At 41.1% G+C, this 17,685-nt stretch overlaps 1 protein-coding gene across 1 annotated transcript in view; it reads right to left on the bottom strand.

Moving 5' to 3' along the window:
- Window positions 1-13,113, bottom strand: part of ACP3 (acid phosphatase 3) — a 58,021-nt gene extending 44,908 nt beyond the window's left edge. Inside the window, exons 1-4 of the mRNA XM_069958338.1 lie at window positions 12,959-13,113; window positions 9,076-9,171; window positions 3,965-4,051; window positions 2,246-2,398 (exon numbers count right to left, since the gene is read on the bottom strand). Coding sequence (XP_069814439.1) covers window positions 2,246-2,398; window positions 3,965-4,051; window positions 9,076-9,171; window positions 12,959-13,084 — 462 coding nt within the window. The 5' untranslated portion in view covers window positions 13,085-13,113. The remainder of the gene's footprint in view (window positions 1-2,245; window positions 2,399-3,964; window positions 4,052-9,075; window positions 9,172-12,958) is intronic.
- Window positions 13,114-17,685: the final 4,572 nt, after the last annotated feature.

Raw genomic sequence — 17,685 nt, 5'->3', positions numbered from 1 at the left:
TGAAGCACTTGTGTCGGATTCCGTTGTCCAGTATTCAGACACTCTTTTCTTTGTCTTCAATTTCCTTTTACTTTTATGATTTTGTTGAGACTGTTGCAATCCAAAAAATTCTTTTCTGATCGTAGTCGAGTTAATCTCGCATACACTTGTCACGTTTTGTTTCTTTTATTTCTTTTTGCATCTCATTAAGTTTCTTATCCAGTCTTGCAAAATACGCTGTGGTTTGTGCTACTGTGGCTCTAGTGCGGTATTCTAGTTTCATGCGACACTCAACCTCAAAGATTTACATTTGCCTTCCAAAATTCACCACTCAACAACATCATAACTAGAAGCATCCATAAACACTGGCACATTTTGGAACAAGATGAAGACATTGATGATACGGCATCTGCAGGCCCCTTGATTACTTTTCGTAAAAACCGCACTCTAGGCGACCTACTCAATATGAATACCACCCAAAAAAAGACGGGTAGTGAGTGGCTCACAGGTACTCAATTAAAAGGCAATAAACGCTGTGGCACTTGCAAGTATTGTCCTCAACTTATGACCACAGATTCCATTACACTAAATGGCGTAAACTGTCAGATCAACAGTTTAATCACTTGTAGATCCTCATTCATCGTATATACCATTATTTGCCCATGCAATAAATTTTATGTAGGCAAAACTAAGAGACCTATGTGGACCCGCTATAAAGAACACGCTTATTCTATAAGAACGGGGAAAGGCGTCCCCCGCCTTATAGACCATGTGAACAATGTACACGCAGGCGATACTAAATGCTTGCGTTTTCTGGGTCTTGAGAGGGTTGACCTGAATGAAAAGGGAGGAGATAGGCATCAGAAATTACTTAGAAGGGAGGCGATATGGATCGCCGAACTAGATGCTACCGGCCCAAATGGGTTAAATGAAAGAAATGACTGGAGCGTTTTCCTGTAAGATTTATTTGCCTGTAGTGGTTATTATTTTCTATATATTCACTCACTTGTTTGTGTTGTAATTATATGTTGCACATATGTTCACTAATTTGCATATAAGGTCTGCCTATTCCGGCAGTGACGTACTCCAACTTGACAAAGCGCTGCGGCGTGAAACTGTTGTTTGCTGAGTCGCTCCCACACCTGTTCCGCCCTTCCTCTCCCGATGATGATCTGTATCCAATAAACCATTGAAGACCGCTACTACCGGAGAGTGCATTGGATTTCTGCCTCTACACGCTTTTGCCATAAAATAAATAAACTGGTCCATTTTTATAATGAACACAAAGACATGGTTGACCATGTTATCGGTAGGTTAAAATGAAACATGGATACAGTGAAACAGAGGCAAAAACACAGTGAACCTAGCCGAACTCCAGCTAATATTTATATTAGTTAAGTACACTGCAGCCCACTCAACTCTTTTTGAACTCGAGGTCTGGACTTGCCACCACAAGCAGGCCTGGGGTGACCTCTTTCTAGAGCCCGAGTGGCAAACTGGCAGCCTTACAGCAATTTTGCAACTACAATTCCCATTGTGCCAGCCAAAGCTGGAGGGCTGCCAGTTTGACACCCTTATTCCAAAAATAGGTACAGTTTCCAGAGCTGGTGCTTGCATCTGTTGAACATGATATGCCATACTTGTTTGTAAACACCCTGTAAAAATTTTAAAAAAATCTGCAAATGTCTAGGATATTCACAGCGGATTTCATCAAGTGCAGTTCAATAATTCATTAAATCTGTGGGTGACCAAGGCTAGATAAGTATGGGTTTTAATTTGATTCCCTACCCCAGCAGCATAATTATTTTTACTCTAACGGGGACATGTATCAAGCGGCGTATTTCCTTTTTTTTGGAAAGTGCCGATTTGCCAATATTTTATTCGGAAAATGCCCATTTCGGCCGGGTATGCCAGGGGGGTGGGGAGGAGGTTTGGAGGGGGCGGTACGGGGGCGTGGACTCCGAGTTTGCGCGATTCATCTTTAGTTTCGCCAAAAAATATACAGGAAACCTACTCCAGCTCTCAGCTGGCTTAGGTTTCCTGCCGTGCTCACCAGCACACGGGATTGATTCAGAGGCAGTCCGCCTCTACATAAATCTCCATAGTGCCAGAGCTGTAGGGACATTTTTAAGTCCGGCGCAAAAAACATCGGACTTAATAAATGTCCCCCTAAGTCTATACCACTTTAAGGTTATTATTGTATTTTCTTTTAAATAGTTTATTAAGTGTCACAAAACTTCTTTCACAAAGAAATTTCAAAACTCACATGGTCCTCTGAAAGTGGCACTGTATGGACAGGAATTGGTCGCCATGGGATATTTTTATTCCAGATTTGCCTGTCCACAGGTGGATACAGACCAGCAAGGTTTGCCTGGGCACTCATTAATGTGCGATCCACATCTGTGCTTCTTACATAAACCTAAAGATAGAGAATAAATTAAATAAATAATGTGTTTAAAATAGTTTTAATTATGATTCTTATAGCGTTTCTATTTTAAGGTTCATAGGTCTGTGTGTGTTTTATTTTTTGTGCCATGACGTGTAGTTTTATTTGATACCACACTTGTGTATATGCGACTTTTTGATCAGTTTTTATTAAAAAAAAATCAGCAATTATGCTCTTTGTTGGGTTTTTGTATTTACACCAATTACCTTGCAAGATCAGGAATGTCTAATAGAAATAACAGTTGTGAGTTCACACAATGCATAGAATAATGGACGCAGCCATCAAATTAATGTTCGTTATTTTAAGTTGTTCACGCACAGATTTTTTCAGAGTTTTTTTTTTATAAAATCCAATGGACATTTAAAAAAGCGACACCCAAAAGGGTGTTAAACTTGGCCATCACTCAGCCAAACTTAAAAAAATTGAAAAAAGCACCTGTGGCTGTCATTGCAATGACAGCCGCCAAAGAATGTTAAATATCGGCCGTTATTTGATACTCAAAATAAAGGCCCTTTTTTTTATATACTGTAGATGCTACGGACGGGAAAGCCCTGTAGTGGAGTTTTTCCCCGCTCCCAACATGATATTGATACGTCACGCCGGGCGGGGAAACACTCCACTACAGGGCTACCTCGTCCGTAGTCTCTGTAAAATATGGGATGTGGGAATAAGCCCTTAGACTGCACAACTGTATTTATAACAAATAAGGCAGGGGACGATACGGAGATCTCCCGCCCAATCTCTTACCTGTCCCCTGTCTTGTGGATAGAGGTCAGGTTAATTTTACCTGGACAACCTCTATAAAGTCTATAAAAAATGTCACTCTGTGAACACATTTTGAAAAAAATTATATATATATTTTTTTTACAATTTATGCACAAATAGTGGTTTTCCATAGACAGCACATTACTGGATTCAAAATAAGGCTGCAGTTAATACCTATTTTACTGTGTGTGAACAAAGACTTAAGGGCTTTTCTTTATAAGGCTATGTTCACACTATGTTTAACAGCATCTGTTGCATAGCATAAAAGTCCGGAAGTAATAGGCAGGTACATTATTTTAACACCTGTTCTAAACGTGTGTTAAATTAACGATGCATGAACACAGCGGGCGGCATTGCATTGACTTAAATGCATTTCCACCCCTCTAGTAAAGAACGGACACTGATTCCATTGCAATCAGCATCCGTTCTTTACTGAAATATTATGTAGTGCGTAAACATAACCTAAGACAGTCTCATAAATTGACATTTGCCATTAATCTTTCACAGATAAAGGCTATGTTCACACAATGTTTTTGAATAATGATTATAATTTACAGCCCTAATTGTTAAAACACTGCAGTACTTTCTCCGCACTATCTATCTATCTATCTATCTATCTATCTATCTATTTATCTATCTTATGTTATCTTCCAAATTTCTGTAAAATTATGACTGTGTCACAGAAAGTCTATTTACTGTACTATCAATATTTCATTATTGTTTTCACACTCCTCAAAAAGACATGGTTATTTAGGGAAGCACTGATATATTTACCTCATGCCTACTATAAGTTTCATTCAGAAATTCAGAATATCTCTTCCTCAGATACTTCCCCAGCTCATAGTGTTGTTCAATACCAAGCTGTTAATTGAGAGAGATGAGTATTGATGAAAAATGTCAGCAGGTTTCATATTTACATTATCACTATTTTATGATGTTTGTTTATGTGTTGGAAGGCCACATTACATTGTATGAGAAAGGTCACCCAGAATGACATTTCTATTGTTTCCCAAGACTCTGCTTGTTTCCAGAACCTGTCCCACTGTGCCTTTTGAAAATAGACAGTTACATTGAAATGCTTGATCTGCATAAGTGTTATGGATGAATGATGAAAATAAAAGATCACCCAGGCAGTACTTTCATTACAATACAGCACTTTTAAAAATGTTTTTAGTAAGGATTGTGAGAGCTCAACCAACCCAAAGATGGATATCCTATGTGGCCTCAAGACCAAGAAATGGAAATAACAAGGAATATTGTATGCTCTGAAGAAGTTCTTCCTCTACTTTGATAGATTTAGTATTAGATGTACAGTGTTGTAAATGTACATCCATTACTGTTAGCATTATATCACTATTGTTGTGTCTGTAAATCTATCTATTCACTTTGTTTTATCTCACAATTGCTTTTATCTCATTGCACTTTATTGCATTAAAACAAAGTAGAGGAAGAACTTCTTCAGAGCCTACTATATACTTTGTTATTTCTACTTTTTGTCAAAATATTTTGTAAAATGCAAATACAAGTCCAACCAGAAGCACTGCAACAAGGATTTGCATCCCGTCTGCTAAATTTAAGAGAAACTAACAGAAGCCTCTAGCCTGCTGTAAAGTTCCCATAGAGCATGGGACACTGAACATTAAGACAATTTTCTTACCTTCATCCTCAGCACTTTTGCTAAATCTTCACTTACATATCAACTAAAGTAAGACAAGGGGAAAACATAAACGCCCCCTAACACCTGTACCAGTTCTCAAAGCTGAGCATTGGAAAGCCATTGCCCTGTGGAAGCCCTTGTTACCTAACAGTGACTGTGACCTCTAGCTGTGGACACCTCAAGTCCAAGCTAGCCTGCAGGTGCATCATCCCTCTCCATAGCTTGTTACCACTCATCCAAGCAGAGCACTGAATAAAAAAACTAAACCGCTTTCCTGGGCACTTGACATCAGTCGCTTTAACCCCTTAACGAAATGGGGCGTACATTTATGCCTCCGCAAGCTGGGCCTTAACGCAAAAGGGGCGTAAATGCACGCCCCACCGGGGGGCTGAGCTCTTTTCCTAGCAGGTGGGGATCGGTTGCAATCAACAGCCAGGCCCCCACCGTTAATGACGGGTTGCCTTGGGGTGTTTAAGTGTAATTGTCAGGAGCATCTCCTGTCACTTAGAGATTGGGACCCCCGCAGCATGTCTGCGGGAGTCCCGATCGTATGGCCTGACTGCCAGAGGTATACTCCTTACCTCTGTGCAGTCCGATCTTCTGGTAGAGTCTGCCACAGGCACCAGGCAGCCTGTTTCAGGAGATTACAGATAACACTGATTCCTGCTATGCTATGGCATAGCAGTGATCAGTGTTACTGATGTAATGATGTAAAAGTCCTCTAAGAGGACTGTAAAAAAAAAATCAAAAAATGTTTTAAAAAATGCCCCATAGCCCTTCCCCCAATAAAAGTGAAAATCACCCCCTTTTCCATTTTTACATAAAACACATACAAATAATCTGATCTATTAAAATAAAACAATATTTTTCCTCCATGGTGAATGGCGTGAACAAAAAGCCGTAAAAAAACGCAGAGATTGCTTTTCTTTAATTACATTTTATGTAAAAAAAAATTATAAAAAGTGATCAATACATCTGATCTAGAATTTTTTTTTTACTAATAATAACTAGAGATCATGGCGCAAAAAATGATGCCCCATATGACCCCATAGGTGAAAAATTAAAAGCTCTATAAGAGTCACAAAAGGGCCATTTTAACCCCTTAAGGACCGGGGCAATTTTGATTTTTGCGTTTTCGTTTTTTCCTCCTTGTGCATAAAAGGCCATAGCAGTTGCATTTTTTCACCTAGAAACCCACATGAGCCCTTATTTTTTGCGTCACTAATTGTACTTTGCAATGACAGGCTGAATTTTTGCATAAAGTACACTGCAAAAGTAGGAAAAAATTCAATGTGTGGTGAAATTGAAAAAAAAAAAACACATTTTGTGTTTTTAGTGGATATGTGTTTTTACGCCGTTAGCCCTGGGGTAAAACTGACTTGTTATATATGTTCCACAAGTCGTTACGATTAAAACAATATATAACATGTATAACTTTTCTTGTATCTGATGGCCTGTAAAAAATTAAAACCATTGTTTACAAATATATGTTCCTTAAAACCGCTCCATTCCCAGGATTATAGCGCTTTTATCCTTTGGTCTATGGGGCTGTGTCAGGTCTCATTTTTTGCGCCATGATGTGTTCTTTCTATCGCTACCTTGATTGCGCATATACGACTTTTTGATCGCTTTTTATTAACATTTTTCTGGATTTGATGCGACCAAAAATGCGCAATTTTGCACTTTGGGATTTTTTGGCGCTTAAGCAGTTTACCGTACGAGATCAGGAATGTAATTAACTAGTAGTTCCGGCGATTACTCATGCGGCGAGACCAAACATGTTTGTTTATTTATTTATTTATTTATTTATTTACTTTTATTAATAACCTGGGAAAAGGGGGGTGATTCAGACTTTTATTAGGGGAGGGGGCTTTTTATTAATAGCAACACTTTTTTTTTTACTTTTACACTTATACTAGAAGCCCCTCTGGGGGACTTCTAGTATAAGTGCTCTGATCTCTCATTGAGATCTTTGCAGCATAGATATGCTGCAGAGATCCATGAGATAGGCACTTGTTTACTTCCGGCTGCTGCAGCCGGAAGTAAACGAGTGCCGAGTCGGGGACGGCGCCATCTTGGAGCGGTCCTCGGCCGGCTTCAGTTACGGAGATCGCTCCTCCGGGATAACATCCCGGAGGAGCGATCTCCCCACTAGACACCAGGGATGACGCTGCGTCCGGTAATCGGATGCAGCTGTCAACTTTGACAGGTGCATCCGATTACTGTATTAGCGGGCACGGCGATCGGACCGTGCCCGCTAATACCTGCGGTCCCGGGCTACAAGCGGCACCCGGGACTGCCGCGGTTCAGAGCGCGGCCGCCGCGCGGCCCCGCTCTGAACGTCCTTACAGACCGCAGGGCGTAAATATACGCCCGCGGTCGTTAAGGGGTTAAATATACCTATTTGCAAAAAAAAGTTTTACTGTTATTAAAAATAGTAAAACGTTAGAAAACCTAGTAAACATGCATATCGCTGTGTTCAGACTGACCTATAGAATAAAGAAAAATGTCAGTTTTACCGTAAAGTGCATTACGTAAACATGGAACCCCCCCAACATTTGTGGAATCGCATTTTTTTTACCCAAATTCACCCCATAAATGATATTTTGGGGCTTCCGTCATTCATTTTATGGCAGAGTGAGTATGGTGTCTGTGTGTGTCTGTGTTTTTGTTTTTTTTGGGGGGAGGGGGGGGTCCCACGGGAGTTGTCCTTTAAGGGGTTAAGAATACTGCTGGCACCCTGACACCCTGGCAAACAGCTGCTGTTTTTGCTTTGAATGCTTTTCCTGCAAGGGTTGATGTAGGGAAAATGTAGTATAACATAGCTTCCAATGGTTGTCTACATACTTTAACAAAGGCTTGCAGAAGAGGAACTATGATGAACTGGGAGTCTATGTTTATATGTACATAAGCTGTCCTAATGAGACAACCTGTTTAAGGGGTTAAAAAGGACTGTCTACTATGAACAATTACATTATAATTGACATGGTCCCCAACAATAATCTGATCACAGTTTGTGATCAGGGACCCCTAGCAGTCCAAAGCAATCTGTAATTTGCCAACATTTTTAATAACTAGGCTTGTAAGGCTATGGTTTGAAAGTCCCCTTTAAAATCATCACGGAAAATAACCATTTTCCATGATGTATAACAATGACTCAAAAGCTTGGTTACAAAGCACACAAATGTGCTTGGTGGTTGCAGATTAAATTTTATGGACCAAATGCTTGAACATTGCCAAATTTAAAAGAGAAGTTAAAAGGAACTTAATTAAGAAAGTATTTCCAGCATATAAGGCGACTGGGCATATAAGACGACCCTTTACTTTTAAGCAGATTGTCAGGGGTTCACCTTATACGCTGGAAAATGTTAACCCCTGCCTGACCGCAGCCCTGCTGCAGTCAGGCAGGGGTTAACTACTGCTAATTAAAAAAACAAACAAACATTTAACTCACCTAGGGCCTGTTCCCAGCCTCCGCGCGTCTCCGATACCGTTCCCGACGCAGGCAGTGTGACATACACTACCTGCGCCGGAGAGATGCCGAACCTCTCCCCGGCAGCCGAGCGTCTCATCGGAGAGGCTCAGAGATGCTCGGCTGTCAAAAGAGCTTCGGGAGAATGAGAGAGGCGCCGGGAAGCTTTGGATCTACAGGGCACAGTGATGGGTAAGTATACTTTGTTTATTATGTTCACAGCACCCCCTGCCTTTCTGCTTTGTTATTTCATGGGACTTCTTTAACTGTTTTGTTCACTTTTTATTGAGGCACAGCAGGGAAGGCAGTTTTCACAAAAAGTGACTATAAGCAGCAACAATCATGGCTGCTATAATGGTTTAGCTATGTTTTGTACTTCTTTTAATGTTCAGTAGTCAAATAAAAGGTACACTATTTTTAACTTCACAAAGGTCACCTTAACTTGGGTCACACTAACTTACAATGTAACATACAACACTTAAATTCTTTGCTATAATACAAGAAGAGAGGTGCCTTTGAGACTTGGCCATTCTTCAGTCTAAGACTCTTTCTCTCAGTTTCTCCAGTCTACCAGTTCAATAGAACTGGGAAACACAAACCACTGTACAGGGCATCCGACCTCTTCAATTTCTCAGGTCACGGACTCACCTGTTTACTGTTCAAATAGAATTTTAACATGCATATTACCCTTTATATCTGTTACAAAACCAAAGAAAGAGAGGTTGAATGACAATAATGTTTGAATACATACTATACCTCAGTTAGCTGTCCAAACCCATCAGGCCAAGAATCTTCTTGATATTTGTCCTTAGGAAATGTCTTAATTGGACTTCTATCACCATGACGAAATACCTTTGAAATATTATGTACAATTATTACATACATAAATATTTTTTACAAATACACTATATACTGTCCACTGTTCAGTGTACAATATAAGTAAGTCACTCACTGCACTTACTGACAGCAGCTCACTGTGTACCTCAGAGAGCTAAAACCACACTTCCCTCCTCCAGGTTGTGCTGCCCTGCTCTGTGGTGATTCTGTCTGTAAGATGGCTGACATGGAGGAGTACGTGACCATACCCCGTCCCCCAGTGTCCACCACTCAGCCTGTATATGCCTCTAGTGGACACTGGTGGAGGGGAATGGTTAAATGCTTGTCTCTGCTGGCCATTTTATGGACATAGTCACCACAGAGGAGGACAGTACAGCCTGGAGGAGGGGAGTCTGATTTTCACTCTATGAGGTAGACAGGGAGCTGCTGTCAATAAGGGCTGTGAGTACACTTACTAAGGGTCAGTTCACACGGAGTAAAACTGATGGAATTCCACAGCGGAATTCTCCTCCATGGAATCCTGCCAGCCTCTGTGTCATACTGGCAGTCTATGGTAGGCTTACGCGCCTCCTCTTCCGTGCGGAAGAATTGACTTGTTAATTGACATAGTGGGGAGCGTTGTGTATAGCAATAAAAAGCGCTGATTCATTCTTCATATGTATTTCCCAGAAGAAAAGTAATTGGGCCTAGGCAGAAATCTGATCTGTAGTAGCTTCGCCAATATTGGTATCACTTCTCAAATAGATTTGTTTTGGAGTCTTGCAGTCAAAATGTCAAAGCCTTCAGTGAGTGTGACATCCTTTATCTAATCCTGGTTGTTAGAGCACTATCCTGAGATTAACCTGTTCACTGCAATGTATTATTATGGTAAAAGGGGGTAAGGGCGCCATTACTGTCAATAGACAGGTATTGTTGCTCATCACTACCTTTGTAAAGGGTTTATCCAGATTAATAAAGAATACAGCTACTTCTTTGCAGAAACAGCAGCACCCCTGTCTGTAGGTTACTATTCAGCTCTATTGCCTTTAATGAAACTAGAGCTGCAAAACCACACCCAAACTGAGGAGAAGAGTGATGTTGTTTCTGTGAGAAAGCAGCCATATATTTGAAAGCCTGAACAACCCCTTTAAATGGGGCTAAATTGCAATACCAGACACAGCCCTATGAGAAGTTTGTTTTTGGGAAAAGTTTCAGCCTTTTTTTAAACCTACACACCCCCTTTAAGCGTCTATGGGAAATGAGGAACAATTTTACAAGCTTCCCCAAGATTTGTTTTTGCTGCAGGTTTATGGTAGCTGCCATTGAACTTTGAGGGGTTTGTCTCCAGATGAGATGGCAGCATGCAACCTGTGAGCACCTGGCAGAAATCAGGGTGCCATCTTACATTGTGTGGAATGAGTTAGGCTACTGGGAGAGAACAGAAAAGCAATCTATAGTCGAAACGTCACATGAACTGGTGTGAATAAAAGGTTGCTTCTGTTCTATGTGCTATCTCCTACACTACATTAGGTTTATCTAAAGATCCTGCTTCTAGACTGGTGAGGTGTGCACTTCAAGCATTTTTTCCTGTGAATTGTGGTCCTGGCTCCTGCCTCACATATTTAAAAACCAAATGCACACCATCAGCTCGTAACATCTATTGATCCATGGAGGTAATAGAGGTTATATACACTGTGACATTCTAAAGTTTGCCAGTAAAAGAATTACACTTGTGTTAAGTTTTGTGTGGACCCCCTTCATGTCCCACCATGTGGCTATGTTCACACAACGTTTTTTCAGCACCGTTTAAAATAATGTCCATTATTTTGAGTCTAAAATAACAGATTAGCTGTCTGGCCCCCCCTTAGTGCAATGACTGGTGTTTGTACATTATTCTAGTTTGGGGTTACTAATTGGACTTTGGGTGTGGCTTAATTGAAAAGTCCATTGAATTTAATAGTAAAAACGGAGAAAGAACGGTGCAAAAAGAAAAACTGTGTGTGAACTACTAATAAAAAACGTCCGCTGTTTGCAAAAGACGTCATGTTCATTATTTTGACGTCCGCGGCAAAAACGTCTGTTGTTCAATACACTGTGTGCATTGGACGTCCGTCTTCCCATTAACTTCAATGCATTGCCACTGCAGTCAGTTAAATCGCGGCAAAAACTGATGTTTTTTTAAATATGAAAATCGGCCTTTTCAATATTTTTGACGTTGTGTGAACATAGCCTGTCCTAAATTCCTGCCAGGCATGAACCTTTTACCTAGCTGGTTGTTGCTATCAACAAATATTGGGGAGTTATTCAGTTACCTCTGTAAGTAACTCTCTTTGGCATAGATCACTAAATAATATGAGAGTGAGCACATCTAAAATGAACAGGTGGTAGGCATACCATATGTATAACCTATGCAGCTATCATCCCCTATTAGAATCTATGAGCAAGTTAGGATGCCCTAGCCTGCTTATACAAAGAAAAGAGCTCTGCCAGACCCTGCAGGAGCAACGTTCCTTTCTAAAAAATGGCATAGGTGAAAAAATGTCCAAACCGCAGGGCGGGCGTGTGTGAATGCTGGTTAAACACCCAGAGTCATAGATAAATCCAACTTGTTTAATGGTGGCAACGTGTTTCAGCCCTCTAATATGTTTGTTTGTAATACTGGTGTATTTAAGAAAGTTCTTAGTCATGCTTTGTAAGTGCGTGAGAAAGGCCCTCCTGTATCAGAAGGCTGAAACGCGTTGCCACCATTAAGCAAATTGGATTTATCTATGACTCTGGGTGTTTGACCACTGTTCACACACGCCCGTCCTGCGTTTTTGAAATTTTTTCACCTGCGCCATCTTTTAGAGGGGAACGTTGCTCCTGCAGGCTCTTTTCCTCGTATATGGTATACTCACAACGTTCGGTTGGTGAGGCCCCCTCAATGTGCAGCGGTGATTTTCGCTATCACTAGAGTTGTGCCTACTTGCACAACTCTAAAAGGTGAGTACCTGGGGACACCTGATTGGTGACCCTAGTGTATTTTACACCGGTACCTAATGATATTGCACCCAAAAGAGCCCTTCTGTTTTCTTTTCTTCTAGCCTGCTTATAAACAAAACTTCAAAGGGAATCTATTAGGCAACTGAAAAATCACATTAGCTTGGGAACCGAAGTCATTACATTTTATAGTTATATACAGTACTTACTTTACCATAAGGCTATACTGTGTTTTCAAACTATAATTTGCATATTCCTAATTCTTCCAGACATCAATTATGTTCTGTCCTTTCAAAATCAGTATAATATAGTGCCAAAAATGTATATTGGCAGCTTTAGATTGTGGTAGAAATACCAGCTACAGTAATTACAAACAGTAACATTAATAAATGAAAAAAATACATAATATACGATAATGTGTAACTCACTATTGAAACATGCATACAGTAAAACAACTATACTCATAATGAATCCCATATTGCCATACCTATTAATGACAATAAAAAAGTAGCTGCTGATGGACTGTATTCAATGAAGTGAAAAAAGCAGGTGTATAAATATCTAAATACACTTTAGAGTACATAAATATAACAAATGTTGCTGCATTTGAAAAAAAAATGCATATGAAATAGCTCAACATACTGATGTTTGTTTCTGTAGTCAATGCAGATAAACCTACTGCATTATTGGAAGTTACTTACAGCAATACACAACACATTCCAGAGGTTGAAGTTACAGATTCTGACTCTGTTCTACAGTATCTGTAATTCTACTATATATAAATTCTTAGATAACTGTATATATATATATATATTTTTTTAAAGCAATCAGAATTTATACTCACCATAACAACAAACTTCAGTGTCTTTTCTCCACTTGTTTGTCCAATTACAAGAAAATACATTGTGAGAATAAAAAGGCTTGATATAAACCATCTTGAGTGGCTGACACTGTCTTTTGTAGGAGACATATTGTAGCTTTAACCTTGCTGAACTGGTAGATCTAGCTAGCTGCTTAGACAATACATGGCATACTTAAAGGAAACTGGGTGGAGCCAGGTGTTAGAACGCCAAAGTGAAAAAAATAATAAGTGATTTCAAAGACTGATGTGTCACCTTTGCCAGAATGGTTTTACCTGAGTTCTTATTACTTCCATAACACACTCCACCTATTGCATAATGTACTGCACACCTGCAAGGAACGTCTATGGAGATCATTGTTTCTGTGGCATTATTCTGTTATCTAAAATTTGTCCGTAATGAATATGATCTAGTTTCTTAGGTAAGTAAATATTGTAGTTATATACTTTAAAGGGGTTATCCCAAGAATAAAAATTAACTGCTGTCCAAAGGAAAGACATCAAGCTGATTGTGAGGGGCCAACCTCTGGGACTGCTATAATCATGAGAACAGAGGTCAAATATCTCCAAAGTGAATAGTGTGGCAGCTCGCATGCTCAGCCAACACTTTATATACTCTCTATGGGACTTTCAAATTGCTAAATGCTGAACTTGTTAATGTTAAGAAGTCCCATAGACAGTAAACGAGAAGGTGGCTGAGCATGCATTCTACTGTGCCATTCACTTGGGAGACAGTTGATCCTGGTTCTTGTGATCTGTGGAGGTCCCAGTAGTTGGGACTCCCACTAATCAGCGGGTTACCTCCTATCCTGTGGATAGTGGATAACATTTAATTCTGGAATACCCCTTTATGCTCTTTTGAGATTAAAGGGGTACTCCACCGTGGGGGCTATTTTTAGAGGCGTCCACTCACCTCCCCGGTTCCAGCGGCGGGTCCCACATTGCGGCGCTCCGGTGCCTGGTTCCCGGCCGCTTCCATGGTCACCGGGCACCGGAGCGCCGCGATGCGGGACCCGCGGCTGGAACCTGGGAGGTGAGTGGACGTCTTTTTTTTCAGCCACCTCCTCCCCAGCCACATCTAAAAAATAGCCCCCACACTGGAGTACCCCTTTAAACTCTACATTTAGTCTGGATTTGCACATATAGTAGCTGTAGTGTCTCATGTGGGTAAACTACCAAGTGTCAAACCCTGAATTGCTATTTGTAGTGTTATAGGCCACAAGTATTCATCTACTGCCAAAAACAGCACTGCTGCCATGTTGGCTGCAGGAACATTTTTTTTTTACAATTGACTTGTGGGCCCCGTTGAGTGTGCTGGCAAATCAATTAACCATTCACTACAATGTAAAGTACGGCCGCTGCCTGTACTTTACATTGTGTGAACAGCTATAATAGGTATGTTCATTATTATTCTAAAGAACAGTCAGTAAAAAAGTGAACCTGTAACTTCAGAGACCGGCCCAGAAGTTCCAGCAGCATCTGCGGGCACCGGGCAAAAGCAAGAAGCACACCGGGAGCATGGAGAATTATATATAAGGTTTTTTTTTTTTTTTTAAACAGACATTGGCTATTGGCTGCACATGATTATTACATGTAGCTGAAATAAACAACAATGATCAGCCGGTGATCGATTCATCAGCTGATCGTTGTCTTTATTATGAAGTGATAATCTGCCGAATCGGCCCAATTTGGTAGATTATTGCTCCATGTAATAGGGCCTTAAGAAGGAATTGCAGCAAAGAAACTGTATTTGAGACAGAATCCTCTGTCCTCAGGTCCAGATTTAAGAAGAGTCTATATTCTAAAGCATTGGTTGTACAAGCCTATACACCGAGTAAATGTAAAACCGGGTCAGAGTTACTACAGGGGAAGGGGGGGGGGGGGGGGGGTTATTAGTATGTGTACAGAATACTGGTTTATATTCATATGTATTGGCTTTCCTTTTCTATCATGATTCTTTTCTATACTGCAAACAAAAACAAGAATGCACATATGTGTTGTTGTTTTTAAGTTTTGTATGTCTTGATATTTAACAAAGAGTTTGTATATGACACATGATTTAAATGAAAGGGCTATTTAAGCCTCAAGAATTAGCAAGTTTTCAGGTCCTATGTTGAAAGCCTGATACTGAAATGCATCAGTAATCTGTTTCGCTTGTGTGCATTTGCTTAGAATTTTTTGCAGGAACCTTGGTGCTGGATATCGTTCTTTACATAGTTTTGCTATATACCTATTTTATCTTGAAGAAATAATATATGTATGTGTTTTTTTTCTTGGGGGGGGAATATACATCCTCAGGGTATAAACCCACACACCGTATACGCAGCGTATTTACTGCTGCGATACGCAGCAAATACGCAGCAGATTAGATCTCAATAACTGAACACAGCATCAAATCTAAACCATCAAATCTGCTGTGTATTTGTTGCGCATCTGCTGTGTATACGGTGTGTGGGTTTGTACCCTTATAGACCTTAGTGTTGTCACAGGTGGGGCCTAGATGCTGATATCCTCTCAGTGGTGAGCACAGAGCACATGTCAGGCAGATGCTCATTGTCTCCAGCTGAATGATCTGTTCGGCTGCAAATTTCATGTTGCAAACCAGTAAGCTAACTCTAAAGACCAGTTCAACCAGTGCAGCAGTTCTGTTGGAGAAATGAAGTAATGTCCGGCACTTTAGGGATATTTTTTATTAGGCAAAATAAGAAAGGTTCAGGCAGGTTGCACAGGTTGGAGGGGGGCTCACAGAGGGGATTACCATATGTCTTCTTTTCTTATCTGCCTAGAGCAGTGCTTCCCAACCTTTTCCACCTCAGGGCACACCTTGGAAAAAAAAAATTTCCTTGCGGCACCCCTACTAAATAATGTTCTACAAAATAAGAAAACCGCCATACAGTGACTCACAGGTGACGTCTTCTTTGATCTGAGGAGTCACTTTCCCTTTTCCTCTCCATCCGCCATGATGATTTCTTTCAGCTACTTTTCATCTCTTCAGAACCTGCGAGACAAACAATTTACGCTCTGCACATTTCTAGCAACTTCCTTCCCTTTCTCCCTCCTGTCGGCTCCCAAAGTAACTGCGCTGTTTGGTGTTATGTGCAGTAAAGCGAGTAGGAATGTGGGATGCCCCCTCTATGTAGGATACCCTGCTGTGCCCCCATGAGCTAATAATGCCCCCATGAGCTAATAATGCCCCCAGAGGTGCCCCCATGAACTAATAATGCCCACAGAGTTGCCCTCATGAACTAATAATGCCCCCAGAGGTGCCCCCATGAACTAATAATGCCCCCAGAGGTGCCCCCATGAACTAATAATTCCCCCAGAGGTGCCCCTATGAACTAATAATGCCCCCAGAGGTGGCCCCCATGAACTAATAATGCCCCCAGAGGTGCCCCCATATACTAATAATGCCCCCACAGGTGCCCCCATGAACTTATAATGCCCCCAGAGTTGCCCTCATATACTAATAATGCCCCCTGCTGTGCCCCCATGAACTAATAATGCCCCCAGAGGTGCCCCCATGAACTAATAATGCCCCCAGAGGTTCCCCCATATACTAATAATGCCCCCTGCTGTGCCCCCATGTACTAATAATGTCCCCAGAGGTGCCCCCATGTACTAATAATGTCCCCAGAGGTGCCCCCATATATTAATAATGCCCCCAGAGGTGCCCCCATGAACTAATAATGCCCCCCATGAACTAATAATGCCCCCTGCTCTGCCCCTTAAAAAAAACAAACATCCTACTCACCAAATCCGCGCTGTGGCTACAGACAGCAGCTCTCCTCCTCTTCGGGCTCCATCTTGCGAGCCGCGGGGTCGGGACGTCCGGCAGGCGTGATGACGTCACATCATCACGCCTGCCGGAGAGGTCATGTCCCGCCTTCCATAGGCTGCTGGCATGAAGTGCCGGCGGCCTATGGGAGTGAATATAGGAGCAGGATGTTGACACTTCCTGCTCCTTTATTCTGCTTACTTTAATGTTCCGCCCGCTCATAGTGCGGGCGGAACATGAAAGTGATCCGTGCATCCCGAGAAGCTGCGCGGCCGCAGCTTCTCGGGATGTTAAAGAGACAGCGCTTATTTCCCACCGGGATCCCGCGGCACCCCTGGCGGGTTCTTCCAAACACCAGTGTGCCGCGGCACCCCGGTTGGGAAATGCTGGCCTAGAGCACTAAAATACTTTGTTGCAGTTGTGGTATTTGACTTGTATACTAAATAGTTATAAATAGCATATAATATAGTATATAGTATACAGCATTATCTGCTCTTGACATTTTCTACTCATCTAATTACTTTATAATTTAGTTTCAGCTAAACAAATTTTGAAAACGTTTACATTTATACAATCCTGTGTGAAATGTTTTTTATGTGTAAAATGTTTTCTATGAGTTAACGAATTTGCAGAAAAACTTTAACAACTTTTGAAGTGGAGGTACATACCTGACTTGTTTACTAACCCAGGTCTATTTGTTCCTGTTCATTGATAATTCAAGACCCAGAACTGTATAAAAGTAATTGTTGGTGAGGATATTAGTGGATATGTACAGATTAGAGATGAGTGAATATGATTCGATCGAGTAGTTATTCGATCGAATATTGCGGTATTCAAAAGATTCGAATTCAATCGAGTAGTGAGGCGAATACGCGGGAAACATTCGAAAGCCCTCCCATCGCAGTTGGCACTTTTTTTAATCCAATGACCATGCAGG

The sequence above is a fragment of the Dendropsophus ebraccatus genome, chromosome 2 (assembly GCF_027789765.1).
Source record: "Dendropsophus ebraccatus isolate aDenEbr1 chromosome 2, aDenEbr1.pat, whole genome shotgun sequence".
In the NCBI taxonomy this organism is placed as follows: Eukaryota; Metazoa; Chordata; class Amphibia; order Anura; family Hylidae; genus Dendropsophus; species Dendropsophus ebraccatus.
This window is presented reverse-complemented; position numbering and strand designations above follow the sequence as displayed.